The 19,723-nt window shown below is 46.1% G+C and overlaps 2 protein-coding genes across 2 annotated transcripts; one reads left to right on the top strand and one right to left on the bottom strand.

Moving 5' to 3' along the window:
- Nucleotides 1-1,387: 1,387 nt before the first annotated feature.
- EDB91DRAFT_1246797 (uncharacterized protein) lies at nucleotides 1,388-1,846 on the bottom strand (the record flags this gene model as incomplete). The annotated part of the gene is made up of 1 exon (XM_041322710.1): nucleotides 1,388-1,846. One exon carries the CDS (start codon nucleotides 1,844-1,846, stop codon nucleotides 1,388-1,390), a length of 459 nt encoding a protein of 152 aa, XP_041179015.1.
- A 15,248-nt stretch (nucleotides 1,847-17,094) lies between these two features.
- On the top strand, nucleotides 17,095-18,518 carry EDB91DRAFT_1272940 (uncharacterized protein; the record flags this gene model as incomplete). The annotated part of the gene is made up of 6 exons (XM_041324606.1): nucleotides 17,095-17,211; nucleotides 17,262-17,300; nucleotides 17,411-17,594; nucleotides 17,615-17,646; nucleotides 17,701-17,818; nucleotides 18,385-18,518. The coding sequence occupies 6 exons, from the start codon at nucleotides 17,095-17,097 to the stop codon at nucleotides 18,516-18,518; spliced, it is 624 nt and encodes a 207-aa protein (XP_041179014.1).
- Nucleotides 18,519-19,723: the final 1,205 nt, after the last annotated feature.

The following is a 19,723-nucleotide window of genomic DNA, read 5'->3' as shown; positions in this document are numbered from 1 at the left end:
TGAGGTGTGCAGATGCTTCATTGAAGGTGGTCAACTTGAAGCCTCCATCGCCTGATGAAGGAAGGGCCTGCAGAAGGAACTTGAGAAGGGTAGTTTCCTCCACCTTTGACCACACCGCAGGAGCCTTCCTGATCGTTCCACCAGATGCAGCAGCCGATGTCACATCTATAGTATCTTGAGAACATAGGGAGTGTGAAGAGCCACTGCTTGATTTATCAGACATTGTGGTGATAGAGTATCTTTTGTTTTATCAGATGCTTATTGACGCAGTCAGGTGATCATGTGCAGTGATCATGTGCAGTTTGAACCAGGAATTTTGAACCTGGGGTTGTTGTCCAAACTGCACCTTATTCATTCACACAAGGTCACTTGAAGCCTATTTAGTTCACGCAGATTTCATACTCAAACCTCAGATGTTTGCATTCATGCGCAACAACTGAGGTAAGACACACTATTACCTTACTTTTACCTTTACTCACACTACGTCAGAGTATCATACCTTTTGCCTGCCCTCGGTGACCATCAGCAATGATAGATTCAATACCGAAGCCATGAATGTGATAGAAAGCCACTGGGATGCCAGTATCTTGTGCTGCAATCTCAAAAATTTGCCGAAAAAGCATCAAATGAGCCTTGGCTGTTTGAGAGCATCATAGCATGAGCTGAGACTACAGCTATCAAATCTCAGGAAGAATGAAGACAAACAATGTTTAAGAAACTTACACCGCATATGATCATCATCCCAGGATTCTATCTCAAACTCTTGCCATCCTTGGACATGCTTGAATGATGTGTCTATAGACAAGCGCTTCGAAGAAAGGAGGTGTTGTGACATGCGACTTGTCATACAAATGACCAGACGAAGGCCCAAGTCTGCATTAGGTATGTCATGCATCTCCACACAACGAATATATTGTCATTCAAGCAGAAGCATTTTTTGCTCATCAGCAAGTAACTTGGCACCTAGAGAGCTAATGTGAGAATCATTGAGCAACAACAGCAAAAACTCACCATCAAATCCAGTCCCATGAGGGAAATGGTCCATGTGCATAACATTTATCAGCCATCGTACATGATCGAGATTTCCAAGAGATGGATGTGTTAGAATAACCAAGTGAAGCAAGTCACAAGTGAGCTAATGAGAGTGAACAGGACTATAGTCCAGTGTCAGTTGCTATTGTGTTGTGTAAACTAATGAGTGTACTATACCTATAGTCCAGTGTCAGTTGCTGAAGAGCAACCAACACAGGACTTGCTACCTATGGGCGAGTCTATGTAAACAAGTGTAAACACTACCAAAGTAAGTAAGGAATTCACATCACACGCTAAGTGAGAGTCCAATAGAGGAAGCAACATCATAACACAAATAACTCGCACCATAAGGTGCTCAATCACCACAACTAACATTTTGACGTCCGTTATGAGAATCACTGAGAGAGTATTGTAAATTAGACTTTGGGTGGATAAATGAGTCGGGATTGGGGTCAACATGGAAGATGTGAGCAACTGCATGACCTGGTGCAGAACCAGTTTGAGGATACTTGACAATTGCACTAAGAGGATGCTCAATGATCACGTCGACACTAGTTTTGCAGTTGATGTTGTTGCAGCCCTGTGCAACTTCATTTGTGGTGAATAAATGAACAGGTGGTGGATGGTAGCATGCAGCAATAACCTCTTGTGATGGATTTACTGGTTGTTGTACTGACATGGAAGGAGCAGCAGGCGAAGCATTACGAGAAGGAGGTAAGTTAGTGTTGAGATCAAGAGGTGAAAGACCAGCATTATCAAGTATCTCCTGTGCAGCCTTGAGAGCAGCAAGTTGCACATCAGACAGGTTTGACATGAGAAATGAGGGTATGCCATTGTGATGAGTATTGGGGCCTTAAGTATGAATCTACTACATGGATGACAGATTTTGCATGAAGTTAGTATTGGAGAGATTCACAATAAGTGTTGCCTAATTTGGACAATATCAAGGTGTTGGCCCATACTAGCACCTCATGCCAGTATCCTTCTTCACTGTTCAATTGCTCAGCCAGTCTGCCAAGGATGTGGCAACACATGGTACATGGCCAATTTCAAGACACAATGCAGTGTTAGAATAACCAAGTGAACCAAGCCACAAGTGAGCTAATGAGAGTGAACAGGACTATAGTCCAGTGTCAGTTGCTATTGTGTTGTATAAACTAATGAGTGTACTATACCTATAGTCCAGTGTCAGTTGCTAAAGAGCAACCAACACAGGACTTGCTACCTATGGGCGAGTCTATGTAAACAAGTGTAAACACTACCAAAGTAAGTAAGGAATTCACATCACATGCTAAGTAAGAGTCCAATAGAGGAAGCAACATCATAACACAAATAACTCGTACCATAAGGTGCTCAATCACCACAACTAACATGCAGCCTAACACCATCCCAACCATGGAACTAATGTTCGGGCCCGTAAGTTTCATTAATTGATATGAATATTGATGCAGTGTCAGTCCAAGTCCAAGACACTTGCTGATGGTTCAGTTTCACTAAGGTATGCTTGGGGAAGCTCCCAAGAGCGCAGCCCGTTATAGAGACTAGCCCCATTGCTCCATTGCAGCCCATGGTGGATGGACGAGCAATTCAACACTTATTCTGTGAGTTGTAGATCCCTCTTGGCATTTTGACTTCAATATTGAAACCTTGACACCAATCTCTTCCCTTATTTGCGGTTCACAATTTCAACATGTGAGTTTGCTTCAATTCCTAGTACTTCTCTTGCTTCTCGCTGATGCCAAGTTTAACATGCTGCTGCTGTGTCTCCCAAATGACATACAACCTAATATACCAGTACTGACACTGTTGCTCATTCCCAGCTAATTTGTAAGTTTGTTCTTGGTCTTCTAATTCACCCTGACATTGAGCATGATTAGTTGCTGCCACCACCTGTAAATCAAAGCCGCCACCACTATATAAACTGGTAGGTTGCAGGCATTTACTCTATTTAATTTTTGTCTCAACTTGAACTGCTATCTTCACAGTCGTGCATCCTTTGTCTACAAACATGGTTCCCTGCATCAACCCTGTATTTCACCCCTGCATTGCTGTGCAGCGCGCTACCAATGAACTCGTTGTGTATGCTCAAGAAGTCGATAAGGTTGTGACTATCACCTAGTAAGTTTTACTCTGTTGCTCATCTGTTCTTTTCCTTTGCTCACAAAATTTTGTTAGCCTGCAGACTGCCCAAGGGTACTGTGTTACGCTGCAGGGCTTTTTTTACTGGCTTGAGCGGTGTGGTCTCACATTCGACTGTTTCTGCAGCCTCGTTTTCCAGCCAGCCCACTCCAGCGCGCTTTGTCCATGAGTTCATCTCTGGACATGTTGTTGTGCACTGCAACGACATAGACAATTGCTGCAGTTTCTACTGTAGGTCTACATTTTTTCCCTTCATCTTCCAAGTCCCTCACAGCCCAATCAGTAAACTTAACTAACATTCAAGCCACCGCCTCATTAGCTTCATGCTACAAAAACATCCTCACATGCTGTAAGTGAGAAAATGTACTCAAAATGCTTTTTCTCAGTACTCTTGTAGGGCACGGTGGGATTCTAGATCTACCTGCACTCATTGCAACTTTCCGCAATACATTCAGACAACAACCTTACAACTTGATCAAAGTAGCCCCAGTATTTACTGGCTACTGCAGCATTCATAAAAGCATTTTCCCTGGGTACCCTCAGCTTCGTGGTGGCATTGACCACTCTGCAAGATGTGCACTGACCCCACAGAGGCCTCGCAAAGTCATTCACCATCGTTATCATCAACCATGTGAGTATTTGGACCCAAATAATACACATATCACTCAATGTTACTATAAGACACCATCACTCCATCCAAAGTTTCTCTCACTTGCCAGTCTTCAGCCTCAGTTGCATCTCATGAGTTTGCAGGACTGTCTCGTTCAATTAAGCAGTGGCTATCTGCGCATGAGATGGATGTATTAGCTAGTCTTTCGATGGGGATGGGAGTTAGTTGCAAAGATAGCTTTGGAATGATGGAGACATGTGATGGATGCAGTAGGGTACTTGTTTGGAGTGCACTGAATGCCCTGTTAGTTGTGGTGATTGAGCACCTTATGGTGCGAGTTATTTGTGTTATGATGTTGCTTCCTCTATTGGACTCTTACTTAGCATGTGATGTGAATTCCTTACTTACTTAGGCAGTGTTTACACTTGTTTACATAGACTCGCCCATAGGTAGCAAGTCCTGTGTTGGTTGCTCTTTAGCAACTGACACTGGACTATAGTCCTGTTCACTCTCATTAGCTCACTTGTGGCTTGGTTCACTTGGTTATTCTAACAGGTTATGAGCCCTGCGCTTTAAGGACCTCAAGTCATTCATTCCTCATCCAACTACTGCTCCACTCCTTCCCCAGTGTATTCCATCGCATTCTACGCCCCAGGAAACCCTGATCCTTGTGTCTGAGCACCATTTGGACTGTTGGAACACCCATTGTGTTGCTTTTCAGTAGTGCAACCAAGTGGCTTTGTTGAAATTTTCCATAGCCCCTTTTGGTCATCTACCCCCTGTCCCTCACTCCCACCCCTGTCGCTCCCTGTCCTGTCCATTGCTTCCTGAACGTCCTGCATCATCCTAGACCGTCCTACTTGCCACCCAATCCCTTGCTATGTCACCCATGACTATCACTCAACTCAGCTCTTCCAACTATCTTATCTGGAGATCAGAGATGGAGTCTTACCTGCGCTCCAAGGGCTTGTGGCTGCTTGTCAGTGGCTCTGAGAAGCGTCCTGCAGACTCACAGCCTGAGGCACAGGCTGTATGGGACCTTAAGGCTGACCAAGCTGCTGGGGAACTCTATCTGGCTTGCCCATTGGAGACGAGGTCACAGATTGATGCTATTGAAGATCATCCTGTGCTTATCTGGTCTACCCTTGCCTCCCTGTACTCTAGACAGCGTCGTAGCAGGAGGAAGAAGACAAAGAAGCTCTCCAGGAAGACTCAGAGTCTCACAGACCCCACTGCATCGCCCTCTCCCACTTCCTTTCCTATTCCTATCAACTCTACCATCATTGAGTTTGCTGGCACTGCTTGTCTTCGCTCTTTTGACCCTTCAAGCACCATCTGTCCCCTTCAACTTGATGCTACTGTCGACTGGAATGCAGACACAGGTGCCACATCCCACATGACCCCTCATCGTCACTGGCTTCGCAATTACACCCAGTCATTGATGGCAAGAGCGTTAGACCTGTCGAGTTTTCAAGAGTCTTGCATGTCCCTGACCTTCGCAACAACCTGCTCTCTGTCCTCTACCTCACTCGCCACAGTGGCTTCCATGTCACCATTGACTCCACCAAGATGTCATTTCAGCGTCCTGCAGGCACCACATTGTTTGTTGCACCCATCAGCAGCAGCAATGCAGCATTCTTAGATGGCTCCACCATCCCTCTCTCTGAATATGCCTCTGCAGCGACCACTCTACCTCTGGACTTGGACCTATGGCACAGGAGACTCGCCCACCATAACTTAGCAGGTGTCAAGAAGCTTATTGATCATGACATGGTCACTGGACTCAAGCTAGATTCAAAGAAGATGCCAGATCCCATCTGTGAGCCATGCTTAGCTGGCAAGATGCATGCAAACCCATTCCCCTCGTCTCAATGGCGTGCTACCCGACCTCTGGAGCTTGTCCACACCGATGTGCATAAGGTCCCCTACCCCAGCTTCTCTGGCTATCGCTATTGGGTCACATTCATTGACGACTTCTCTCGATTTCGCTTTGTGCTCCCTATTAAAGCTAAGTCTGATGTCTTTGAGGCTTTCAAGACATTCAAGGCCTATGCTGAGAACCAGTCTGAGCGAAAGCTCAAGATCCTCAGAGATGACAAGGGAGGGGAGTACATGAGCAATGCCTTCATTGAATTCACCACCCAGTGTGGCATTGAGAGGCAGCACACTGTTCGTGCTAGACCACAGCAGAATGGGGTTGCTGAGAGAGCTAACAGAGTCCTCTCTGAGTGACTCACTGCTATGCTGGACGAGTCTGGGCTTCCCAAGGCCTTCTGGGGCGAATGCCTTGCTGCTCTGGTCCATGTCTGGAACAGATGCCCTACCGAAGCTGTAGACAGCGCTACACCCTATGAGCTGTGGCATGGTAATAAGCCTGATGTCTCACATCTTCGAGTTTGGGGATGCACTGCCTATGTGCACGTCCAGAGGGACAAGAGAGATGGACTTGGCTCCCACATGGAAAAGTGCGTCTTCATTGGCTACCCTGCTGGCTACAAGGGCTGGAAGTTCTACAACCCCACCTCCAAGAAGACAATCATCTGTGAAAGGGCTGACTTTGATGAAAGATACTTCCCTCTGTCCAAGCGCCCATCCAGTCCATCCATTCCAGCTCCCATCGCTCCAGCACCTCCTGTCAATGCTCCCCATCCTCCCAGACAGTCGAAGACTACCTCTGAGCCCCCAGCAGCGCCCTCCTATTACTATCCTCCTCATTCAGATGACTCTGACTCTGACTCTGACTATGATGAGTCCAGTTCTGATGAGTCACTGGATCAAGGGGGAGATGTGGTCCCTCCAGCAGTTCCTGATGTCCCTCCTGTCGTCCCTGTTCCTGATCCAGTCACTCCTCCTCCTGCAGCTCGTCCCAATCCACCTCCTAGACCACCGTCTCCCATAGGCATTGGTGCCAGACTCCCTCGACGCAACAGGCAACCTCCCAGAGACTGGTGGAAGCTCTCTCCAGCTCAGCTGACTGATGTTGTTGATGATGAGACTGAGGATGCTGACTTTGCTCAAGGATTTGAGCTTGCCTTGTCTACCAGCTCTTCCACCGAGCCATTGTCTTATAGGGAGGCATTGACTCGAGTTGATTCAGAGCAGTGGAACCAAGCAGCTCTTGAGGAACTCAATGCTCATCGCAGCAATGGGACTTGGAAACTCGTACCTAGACCAGCTGGAATCAAGGTCATTGGCTCCAAGTGGATATTCAAGGTGAAGCGCAATGCTGATGGCTCTATTGAGCGCTACAAGGGCAGACTTGTTGCCAAGGGCTACAACCAGCGTCCTGGCTTTGACTATGTCGAAATATTTGCTCCAACTGTGCGTATGCCCACCATTCGTGTTGTCCTTGCTATGGCTGCCATCCATGACCTCCACCTCCGCTCCATCGACATCTCACATGCCTATCTCAATGGGGAGATGGACTGTGACGTCTACATGGAACAACCTGAAGGCTTTGCTGAAGGTGATCCCAAGAAGATGGTCTGCCTTCTTCAGAAGAGCATCTATGGAACCAAGCAAGGTGGCAATCGCTGGAACAAGAAAATGCGCTCTGTTCTCGAGTCTATTGGATTCACCCAGTCCTACTCTGATGCCAGCATCTATATCTATGTCAAGGGTGAAGTTAAGATCATCTTGCCTGTCTTTGTTGATGACATGACCTTTGCATCGAAGTCTGCTTCTGCAATTGATCAGATCATCAAGGACTTGTCTCAGCACTTCAAGCTTCGAGACTTGGGCCCTACCACCCAGCTTCTAGGCATCAAGATTGACAGGGATCGCTCCAAGCACTCCATCACCATCTCCCAGCACCAGTACTGCCTTGACATCCTTGATCGCTTCAGCATGGCTGATTGCAAGCCTGTCTCCACTCCCATGCAGCCCAACCTTTGACTCACTCGTGCTCAGTGTCCCCAGACTGCTGATGAGACTCAGGACATGCGATCCACTCCTTACCTTGAAGCTGTGGGTGCTCTGATGTATCTTGCCACCACCACCAGGCCAGACATTGCCTACACTGTTGGCTGTTTAGCTCGATTCAACTCCAACCCTGGCCCTGCCCATTGGCAAGCTGTCAAGCACCTGCTTCGCTATCTGAAGGGCACTGCAGACTACTCCATCACCTATGCTCCTGATCCCAATTCCATCGAACTCTTCTCCACATTCTCTGATGCTGATCACGGTGGATGCAAAGACACTGGTCAAGATTGGTCTTGGTGCTGTCTCCTGGTCGTCGAAGCTTCAAAGCATTGTGGCCTTGTCCACCACTGAAGCTGAGTACATGGCTGCAGTTGAGGCAGGCAAGGAGATCCGCTGGATGCGAAATCTCTTGTTTGAGATGGGCTTCCCTGCCACTGCACCCTCTGTCCTTAGGATCGACAACCAGAGCGCCATCTCTGTGGCCAAGCACCCAGAGCACCATGGTCGGATGAAGCAGCTTGATCTCAGCTGGTATTGGCTTCGAGATGTGGTGCACAAGGAGATTATTGCACCAGTGTTTGTGCCCACTGCTGACCAGCCAGCTGACATCCTGACCAAGGCATTGGCTCGACCCAAGGTGCAGTTGTTCTGCCAGATGATGGGACTGAGTAGCTTGAGGGGGAGCTGAGATGTGTAGAGGTGCACAATCAGGGGGGAGTGTTAGTTGTGGTGATTGAGCACCTTATGGTGCGAGTTATTTGTGATATGATGTTGCTTTCTCTATTGGACTCTCACTTAGCATGTGATGTGAATTCCTTACTTACTTAGGCAGTGTTTACACTTGTTTACATAGACTCGCCCATAGGTAGCAAGTCCTGTGTTGGTTGCTCTTTAGCAACTGACACTGGACTATAGGTATAGTACACTCATTAGTTTATACAACACAATAGCAACTGACACTGGACTATAGTCCTGTTCACTCTCATTAGCTCACTTGTGGCTTGCTTCACTTGGTTATTCTAACATAGTACACTCATTAGTTTATACAACACAATAGCAACTGACACTGGACTATAGTCCTGTTCACTCTCATTAGCTCACTTGTGGCTTGCTTCACTTGGTTATTCTAACATAGTACACTCATTAGTTTATACAACACAATAGCAACTGACACTGGACTATAGTCCTGTTCACTCTCATTAGCTCACTTGTGGCTTGGTTCACTTAGTTATTCTAACACGTTTGACTGTTCAACTATGCAGTAAACGTCTGTATGCAATCCTGGCTGTTGGCTGTTGCATTGGGCTGGCAGCAGGGCCTCTGGTCTTAATGATACCTCAGCTCACCCACTAGAGATCTGCATGAGATTTTGGTACTTAGGTGTACCGCCAAGTAGATCTGTGTGAGATCTGGTATGCCCCGATGGTCCCTCTTCCTTCAAGGGTTTCCCTCTGAAACCATAATGACAGCTACATCAGTAGCCTACCAGAATCACGGAAAATCACCACTGTTACAAACAAGCATTTTCATAAGTAAGTAACACCTGGTCTTTGACATGTGACATGGCCTATTAACCCATCAGATGTCTTTTTAGACAGCCTTATTTGTTGTGTGGGCGCCGTATGCACAAGCGAGCAGATACTTCCCAAGAATCTAATGAAGGCACACCCTGTGCCCTCACTGCCAGTCCCACTTCCCACCAGTGGTCACCCTTCCTCTATAAAGAAGCGAAAGAGGAAATGAAAGAAACATCAGCATTGCCCACTCAACCTGACTCGCACCATTCAACCCTGCACATCTAGTGTGGCCTCAGGATTCTGCACAAAATGAACGCTGGTGCCAATCCAGTGTATAAAGTTGTGATCTGCATCAACTGCCAGGTTGCGATCCCTTACACATTTGCACCCATGCTCTTTCATAGGTTGCCTTGACAAGTTCATTGCGCCCCGGTCCTATCTACTCTGTGGCTGGCTTGAAGATCATTCATGGCTTGCAATGTGGCAATCAGTTTCGGTGGGTATTCGAAGGGTTACTGTCGTTTTGGACATATGGTGTGGTGGTACAAGGGGCCATAGATGTGGGAATGGTTATCTTAAGCATTTGCTGAGGGAGGTGATGGAGCAAGCTCAATACCAATAGTGCGATCTGGTACCATGAGTGTATTGCCTTGAGAGATGAGGCACAGCTCATCTTGTGTGATAAAGAGCATTGGAAGAACCTCTCCACCTGAGGAGATGGTGCCCTCTCTAAATGAGACAGCTGTTTCACTGCCCACAACTTGAGGTTGCATCAGGATGACAGTATTCCAGGAATGACACTGACCTTGGTTTGGCAATGGCATGGTGTCAAGCCCTGTGGAGCGGATGGTTGCCAAGATAGATTGCGTGCAGGCACCAGTGGCTCCTTTTTGACTATGTGAGAGTGCTAAGTGGTGCAACACCTCATGCAAGATATTCCTCATATGCTCACCCTTGTGTCCTTGGATCACAGATTCAGCAAACCTCTTGAATGAGCAGGAAAAGAGGCTGGGAAAGAATCTCTTTAGTTCCTTTGCCATTGTCAAATGCACTAACTCCAGCAGGGCAATGTACAATCAAAAGGAATGTATTTGACAGCCACAAGTAAACTAGGGAGACAGTACAACAATAGTTAGTTAGCATCCAACTTCAATTTACCACCTGCTTGTCATATCCCATACCTCCAGATCAGGAATTCCGCAACCCCACCACTAAAGTCCAGTCCTCCGTCCTTTTATTTCGCCCAGTGCTCTGCTCTCATCTCTGGACTCACCCCTAACTCCTTTGAGAATAGTTATTGCTCCGGTTACCGGTTATATCCTTTTCTGCTATGCTTACTGATTCATCCATTCTCACTTCATTTCCGACTTCACTGCTTTGATCCATATACACTTACCAATAGACTTTCCACATGCTTCGTACATAGCCCTTACTTTGCTGACTGATCTACTTACATGTTACCTACAGTATATAAGCTCCTGTAATACTCTGGAACTCCTCAGTTCAAATATCACCTTAGTTCTGCTCATTCCTGCAATCTCCAGACTTGAGTCTCATCTCTTGTCCACCTCCGAGTTTTAGGGGTTAAACCTTAGGACTAATTCTCCGGCTCTACCTTAGGGTAGTCTAACCTCTGTTCTGTTTCCACTCCGGACTTGTCTGTAGTAGCCTTGCTCCGTCCCCACATAGTCTTCTGGAGTTCCACCAAACTCCACCGACATTTATCCTCCGGAGCTCTCCGGACTTCCATCGGACTTCCCCTCTGCCCCTTGGAAATTAAGGGCACGTACTTGGGTAAGGGGCGCAGCACATGAGCTGAAGCCAAAGTCCTTTGAGTAGTCTTTCCCTTGAGCATGACCTTAACACCGCTTGATCAACTGCCCAACCAGGAGGTTTGTCTTTCAACAACTCATACGATGAGTGCAGAAAGAACCATATATTACCAACCCGCCCTGGTGTGATTCCGTCTTCAGAGACTCCACCCACAGGGCTCCATTTTCTGATGGCATGATATGATGCACCTGCCATCAGAATAATGACCTCTCTGGGGCAGTATCTTGATACAGATAAGTCAATATCAAGACTCTATAACAGTTTACCACTCACATCAACTTGATCTTGAGGTTGGGAAGGTAGCACTCCCCCCCAGAAAAATACCCCATGGGGAATATCCCTGCTGGCCCCTCATCTAAGCCATCCTGGTGTGGGCAAACATGAAGTTTTCAAACTATGGCCCTACCAAAGAAGGGACCTGGGTCCACCACCGTTCATTTGCCTGCCTTGAATGCCCTGCGGTGCTTGTAATAGAACTTAGGAAATGCTTCACTAAACATAGCTCCTAAGTAGAGCACTAACTCCTCTGTGTCCTTGAAGTAATGATGCACATATTGGGAGCCGCTACATCCAGGCACCATGTCAGCAGAGGGGTGGACACCATGCTGGGGTGACATTTGGTTAGACCATGAGTTGGCAAGTCATGGTTAACGAACCTTTTCAGCTTTATGCCCCTGTTCAGGCCAGGCGTACACCAGATGCAACACCCTCATAACCTCCAATATGAAAGTATTGGTCTGGAAGCCATATGTGTAGATTCAGACGTCGAAACAACGTGTTTCAGACAGGGACTCAAGAAAGAAGTCCAAGAAGCAATCCTTACTAGGGAAAAGATGCCCGCGGACATTCAAGAATGGATTGAAGCCACTAGAGAATACGAGTCTAGAAGGCAACTTATAAACTCTGACCGAGGCTTCTCCAAGAAGAATGATCCATACGCAATGGACATAGACAAAGTCGACATAGACGATGAAGAAGCAACTCCAGTCCGCAACACTCAACTTTCGCGGTCTGAGCAGGACAGACGCCGCAAGCAGGGACTCTGCTTCAAGTGTGGAAAGAAAGGGCTTATGAAAGACTGCCCAAACCACAGAGACTCTGCGCCAGGATGGCAGAAACCGGCCGGACGACCGGTCCGTGAAACTAAGATTGAACAAGATGATCAAGACTGCTGAGTATCAGGAATTCCTCGCTTGGAAAGCTTGGAAAGCGTCAAAGGCACCTTCTTCTTCTAAGAAGGATTTCTAAATGGGGAGACCGGACCGGCGTCGGAAACCCCTAGTACATCTATCGGACTCATTGTATCTTCTGTAGGCGTTTCGAATTCTATGCACATTCCTATTTCAATCGAATCCTGCAAGTCCGATAAAACCGCCAAAGCTGCTGCCCTAATTGACTCGGGCGCTGCTGGAACATTCATTGACTGGAAATACGTACGAAAGAACAACTTCTCAACTCACAATCTCTTTTCACAAATCGAAGTCCGAAACGTGGATGGAACGAAGAACAAAGCAGGAACTATTAGCAAAGCCTGCAATCTATTCTTCTCAGCAGGAGGCCGAACTATGTTCGCCACCTTCCTTATTACCTCCTTAGGAGGCGAAGACATCATCCTCAGACTTCCATGGCTCAAGAACGAAAATCCAACCATAGACTGGGCTAAAAGCGAAATCTCACTAGATGAAGACCCAATCATGATCCAGACCCTTATCTCCGATAGAAACAAACACACTTCTATGCAACCCAGAATAGAAGAAATCTTAGACGAAGAAGCTTATACACCCTCGGACGAAATTCCCGAGGAACAACCGGAGCTCCTACCCAAAGAAGAAGAAGACCCAGAAGAAATAATAGAAGAACTACAAGATGATGAAGTTCTTATCGCTTACGTCAAAGGAGAAGAATTCGTGGGAGTATACGAGAAAATCAACTTTAATTCACCACTCACCCAGGAACATATTCCCCCTTCCTTTTCCTTTGTGTCTTGAACAAACAGAATCTCTAAAGTCCCCAACTCTGCTCGATTCATGTTCACCCCGATCCCCGTATGAAAGGCTGCAAATGTTGCCCAACAACTAGCACAAGAAGCATACACTAAAGAAAAACCAAAGACGTTTGAAGAACTCGTGCCTGAAGTCTTCCACATGTACAAGGACGTCTTTGACAAAGCAGCTATGGACACTCTACCCCCGTCTCGACCCTTTGATCACAAAATTAAACTGAAACCCAACTTCAAACCACAATCCTGCAAAATCTATCCATTATCTGCACCGGAAGAAAAGGCAATGAATGAATTTGTAGATGAACACTTGGCAAAAGGGACTATCGTACCATCGCAATCCCCTCAAGCATCTCCTTTCTTCTTCGTAGGGAAGAAAGACGGATCCCTTCGCCCATGTCAAGATTATCGATGACTCAATGATGCAACTGTAAAAGATGCATACCCACTTCCCCGTATTCCCGATCTTATCAACAAGTTAAAAGGAACGACAATCTTCACAAAAATGGATGTTCGCGCAGGATACAATAACGTTCAAATTCATGGACCAGATAGATGGAAAGCCGCATTCAAAACATCAAGAGGGCTCTTTGAACCTACGGTCATGTTCTTCGGTCTATGTAACGCTCCTGCAACATTCCAAGCAATGATGAACGATATCTTCTCAGACATGATAGATGAAGGTTGGATGGTCATTTATATGGACGATATCTTAATCTTCTCCAAAGACCTCAAATCCCATCATCAGCGAACAATGCGAGTATTACAACGACTTCGCGATCACCAGCTCTCCCTTAAACCCGAAAAATGTGTCTTTGACACAACCGAAGTTGAATACCTTGGTCTCCTCATCCGTCCTGGACAGATTTGCATGGACAAAGTCAAACATGTTTGATCATTCTTGGGATTCGCCAACTTTTGCCGTCGTTTCATTGCCGATTATTCTACCATCGCACGTCCACTTATTGACCTTACAAAGAAAGATTCCATCTTTGATTGGTCACCAGCTTGCGATAAAGTGTTCACTGACCTGAAGAACCGATTCCTCTCCGCTCCCATACTCTCTATCCCTGACAAAGACACCCCGTTCACAATCGCTGTAGACGCATCTCTCTATGCTACCGGTGGAGTACTCCTGCAAAAGGACTCCAATGGTGACTGGCACCCTTGTTCCTACCTCTCCCAAACTTTTTCCCCTGCAGAACGGAATTATCAGATCTTCGACCGCGAGTTACTGGCCATCATCCGGGCCTTGGAAGCTTGGCATCATTACCTAGAAGGCTCCCCTTTTCCAGTTCTTGTCATGACTGACCATAAGAACTTGACCTACTTCCGCCAAGCGCAACAATTAAATCATCGACAGGCCCGTTGGCTTCTATTCCTCTCCCGGTTCGATTTACAGCTACAACATGTACCAGGCAAAGATCTTTCTGTTCTTGACTCCCTATCCCGCCGACCTGATCACATTCCCGCCGATGCCATGGACAACTCCAATGTCACTGTCCTACCAGACAGGCTATTCATTAACCTTATCAACAGCACCATGCAGGAGAAACTTCATATCTCATCTTCGGTTGACCCCGTAGTTCAACAAACCATTGATGCCCTTTCGAATCCCACCCTTCCCCTCCCTATGGAATCCGCGCTGTCTGATTGGACCTTTTCTGACGCTATTCTCACTTTCAAAGGTCGCAATTACGTTCCCCCCGGTCCTTTGCGTAAAGAATTGATTTCCCTTCATCATGACTCTCCCACTGCCGGTCATCCTGGTCGTTTTAAAACCCAGGAAATCCTTTCTCATGACTATTGGTGGCCCAGTCTTCCTACCTTTGTTCGCAAATATGTCAAAGGTTGTGCTGTCTGCCAACAGAACAAAGTCAATACCCACCCGATGGCACCACCTCTTTGCCCCATTCCCGCCCCCACTTCGTCCCACCCCTTTGCTCAGTGTTCGGTCGATCTCATCATTGACCTTCCCCCATCTAATGGCTTCGATTCTATCATGGTCGTGGTAGACCATGGGCTTATGAAGGGGGTGGTGCTCACGCCTTGCAACAAGACAATTGATGCAGAAGGAGTCGCTGACGTGTTCTTCAATCGCGTCTATACACGCTTCGGACTTTACGACAAAATCATCTCTGATAGAGGACCTCAATTCGCAGCTAAGTTCGCGCAAGAACTAGGAAGACTTCTCGGATACAAAGTTGCACTATCCACTGCCTTTCACCCTCAAACCGATGGAGAAACAGAACGAGTAAATCAAGAATTAGAAGTGTATCTTTGCATCTTCTATGCAAATGATCAAACCTCGTGGTCAGAAAAACTTCCCATGGCAGAATTCGTACACAACTCCCAACATCACTCTGCACGTAACACTTCTCCTTTCTATCTCATGATGGGATATCATCCCCAAGCATTACCATTGGCTACCGAAAAATCAGATCTCCCAGCCGTCGAAGCGAGAATATCAGAACTCCAGAAGGCTCGAGAAGAAGCCTTATCGTCACATGAACTCGCTAGACAAACCATGAGGCAGAGAATTACTCGATCGTTCACACCCTTTAAAAAAGGCGACAAGGTTTGGCTAGAAGCAAAGAACCTTCACCTCAATTACCCCAATAGGAAATTAGCACCCAAGAGAGAAGGACCTTTCACTATCTTGGAAGTTCTCGGACCAGTCACATACCGCCTAAAACTCCTGAACCAATGGCGTGTTCACCTGGTATTCCATGCGGCGCTTCTTACCCCTTATCACGAAAATGAAGAACACGGTCCTAACTTCCCATCGCCACCTCCTGACCTAATTGACGGAGAAGAAGAACATGAGGTAGAAGCAATCCTCGGACATAAAGGAACTCTCTCACGGCGACGCTTCCTTGTCAAATGGAAAGGTTACCCATTGACCGATAATGAATGGTTGTCGGAGTCTGATTTAGCCAACTCCGCTGAAATCTTGAACAGATATAAGCAGGCACATCGACTCATTCCCCTCTCAACTCGAACCATCATCACTAAACCATTCAGATCATGCCCTCTACTGGTGGACATAACTACATCTCCTCTAGCGACGAGGATATAAACCTCGTCATCACACACAACAGCGCCCCAAATGTTCCCATTCCAAACCTTAGATTCCCTGTATTTTCACCTCGCCCTCACTATATGACTATCAGTCAAAGGAATTCTCCTGAACCCCCTCGTCCAACTTCCCCCACACCCAATTCTGGAACATTGTCTCCTTATCATACTTTCAATGAACCCATCATCCCCACTTTCATCGATACCCCTGCTAGTCCTACCACTATCTGTACCTGTGAGCGTGTTGCAGCTCGTCGACGAGCAGCCCCTTGGAAAGTAGCGACTGACCCCTACTTGTCCGATCTTGAAGATCATAGACTTCGTTGTAGGATCATACTATCATCCAAACTTTTCAAGAACCCTATCAAGGACGCCATAGATACCGAACCCACGCTCAACGCCCTTTACAACCTCTATCGTCTCGAGAATACCTTGGAAAGGCATAATGCCGAGTACAGAGAAGAAGAACTCTTCTCACTCGACTATAGCATTCAAGACATCAAAGAGAAGCTTCAACAATTGACGTTGATCCTTATGGAGGAAAGAGGTTTCTTTGAGGCCCTAGATGGGCTAGGAGGAACCGAGGATGATCGGTGTCATGGTCTAGAGTGAAAGTCTGGGACTTTCCACGTAAGAAGGGGGTGATGTTACGGCTGTGCTTATCTTGCTTCTTTTTCCCTTGATACATGCTTACTATGCATGTGCTTACTGATACATACCTATTATTACGTCATACCCTGTACCCTGCATACTATATAAACCCTGGCTAGGTGACGCTGATTCTTCAGCTTAACCTACACTGGTTTTCCTCTGAACATCTGACTTGACTCTAAGTTACCTCTTCAGTACTTAGTCTTTACTTGAAACTGGACGTTCTTTAGACTGTTGTCTAGAACGTATCGACAGACCTTTGGTCTTATTGGTGATTGTTTGCCTGCGTTATACTTCAGCGTAACATCGGACAGATGCACCTCCACGTCCTCCGTCACACTGAATACCCTCTCCTAAGGGTCATCTTCCGCCTGTGCCTGGCGCACCCTGGTATTATCCCCCTGGCTGTGCACCTTGCCCTGGCCGAACATGTAAGTGGTTCTGCATGTGTAGACTACACTCACCTCATTTGCTGTTGCAGCATTGTTTGCCTGGTCCCAATAGTAATGATGGGGCAGCAGTGGGTAGTGCTGGGGCACTGCTTCATTGTAGTCGGGGTAGTTGAGTTTTTCGCATTCCCACAATTCATGAAATGATGCAAGGTTCTATGCACCTGAGGCTCTCTTCCAGCCTGCATTCCTTGGTCTTGAAGCTACTGGTTACCACAAGAGCACACAAGAAATTCATTTACCAGCAGCATTTAGTATGATTTATGCCCTACATAGGTACAAGTCGATCTTCAAGTGCAATCTTGATATTTGTCATGACTTGTACAGTAACATGGTGTTGTTGGGTGGTATTACCATGTTCCCCGGTATTGCCAACTCTATGCAGAAGGAATTGATGTCACTCTCACAAGCATGAAGGTTCGTGTCAAACTTAGGTGCAGTACTGTAATTCTTATTTGTCATCAGTTGTAGGTCAATATTGTGCTCCTCCTGAACAGAAATTCCATCTTGACTTCTCTGTCCACTTTCCAGAACCTGTGGTTTTCAAAGCAGGAGTACGACAAGTCAGGTCCTGGTATTGTCCACCGCAGTATGTGTCCCTTGTTCTATTTCTATAATTTTACTCATTCTAAAATACCCCTGCAACAGAGCACTTTAAAAGAAGTAATTGCGTCTATGTTGTACTTGAATTGCTACTAATTCTCAGTGACACTTTGAGATATCCATGGCCAGAGGAGTTCTATTGGTAGATGTGCTACTTATGTCAAGAAAAATCTTTACATAGAACTGTTTGTTCGTTGCTCAGTACAATGAAACAATTCCATGATAAAACTTGAGCTTGAATCATGACATGGAGATGTAATTACAAATGATGTATTTGTTCACCAAACATCTTCACATCTGACGATTCAAATATTCAATCATTAGATGGAAAACACCTAGTAAACAAACTATTTTATTACAATGCATCACAGCCTGAGCCTCTAGGAGTGGTCTGACTGAGCCCCAGGCACAGGCCGAGCTGTAGCCCCAATTTTTCAACTGAGCCCAGGTTTGCATGAAGTAGATATGACAAAAAAACACACATTGGAAGTACCAACTAAATGATGGCAACATACACATAGTTAATGACCCAGTTTATTTATCACTAACGAGGTTTTGACCTCGGCCGATGCATCACCCCAGACAAGCTTTGTGATAAGAAACACAAGGATAACAAATACCACAAGAAACACTACAATAAGAAAGACCAGGAAAAGGGTAAGGACAAGAATAAGGATAAGGAATAGGAAAGACTAGGGTAGCAAAAAATCAAGAAAACAAGCAAAAGATGAGGATAAGGAATACAATACAACAAAAATCAATCCAAGTTGGAACAAGGTTTTTACCTCAACATCAAGCATTCCAATAGCAAAAATCAAGCCAAATTAACCCAAGTCAGAATGAGGTTTTGACCTTCACCTACACATCACCCCAGACAAGGTTTTCGACAAGCAAGACTACAATAAAAAAGACAAGGACAAGGACAAGGATAAGGAACGCGAAAGACTACAACAGCCAAAGCGAAGATAAGGAATACGATACGACAGGAGATAAGAAAGACTACAATAGCAAAAGACAAGGATAAGGAATACAATACTGCAGAGCACAATAAACAAGTCAAGACAAGCCATATGATAACAAGAGACTACCATAGCAATAAAATAGCAAAAATCAAGCAAAATAAACCCAAGTCAGAATGAGGTTTTCTCCTCAACATCAAGCATCCCAATACCAATAAAATACCAAAAATCAAGGAAAATCAATCCAAGTCAGAATGAGGTTTTGGAGGAGTGACTGGATCAGGAATAGGGACAACAGGAGGGACATCAGGAACTGCTGGAGGCACCACATCTCCCCCTTAATCCAGTGACTCATCAGAACTGGACTCATCATAGTCAGAGTCAGAATCAGAGTCAGAGTTATCTGAATGAGGCAGATTGTAATATGAGGGTGCTGCTGGGGGCTCAGAGGTAGTCTTCAACTGTCTGGGAGGCTGGGGAGCAATGACAGGAGGTGCTGGAGCGATTGGAGCTGGAATGGATGGACTGGATAGGTGCTTGGACAGAGGGAAGTATCTTTCATCAAAGTCAGCCCTTTCACAGATCATGGTCTTCTTGGAGGTGGGGTTGTAGAACTTCCAGCCCTTGTAGCCAGCAGGGTAGCCAATGAAGATGCACTTTTTCATATGAGACCCAAGTCCATCTCTTTTGTCCCTCTTGATGTGCACATAGGGCAGTGCATCCCCAAACTCGAAGGTGAGAGACATCTGGTTTGTTGCCATGTCACAGCTCATAGGGTGTAGTGCTATCTACAGCTTCAGTAGGGCATCTGTTCTGGACATGGATCAGAGCAGCAAGTTGTGTATCAATTCAATTCAGGTATAATAATTCCAGCAGTGTTTCACATGCATATTGAAGCTGCCAAAAACCAAGGTCATGTATTGTGTACCATT

The sequence above is a fragment of the Suillus paluster genome (genome assembly GCF_016628075.1).
Source record: "Suillus paluster strain FC165 chromosome Unknown EDB91scaffold_16, whole genome shotgun sequence".
Taxonomy (NCBI): Eukaryota; Fungi; Basidiomycota; class Agaricomycetes; order Boletales; family Suillaceae; genus Suillus; species Suillus paluster.
This window is presented reverse-complemented; position numbering and strand designations above follow the sequence as displayed.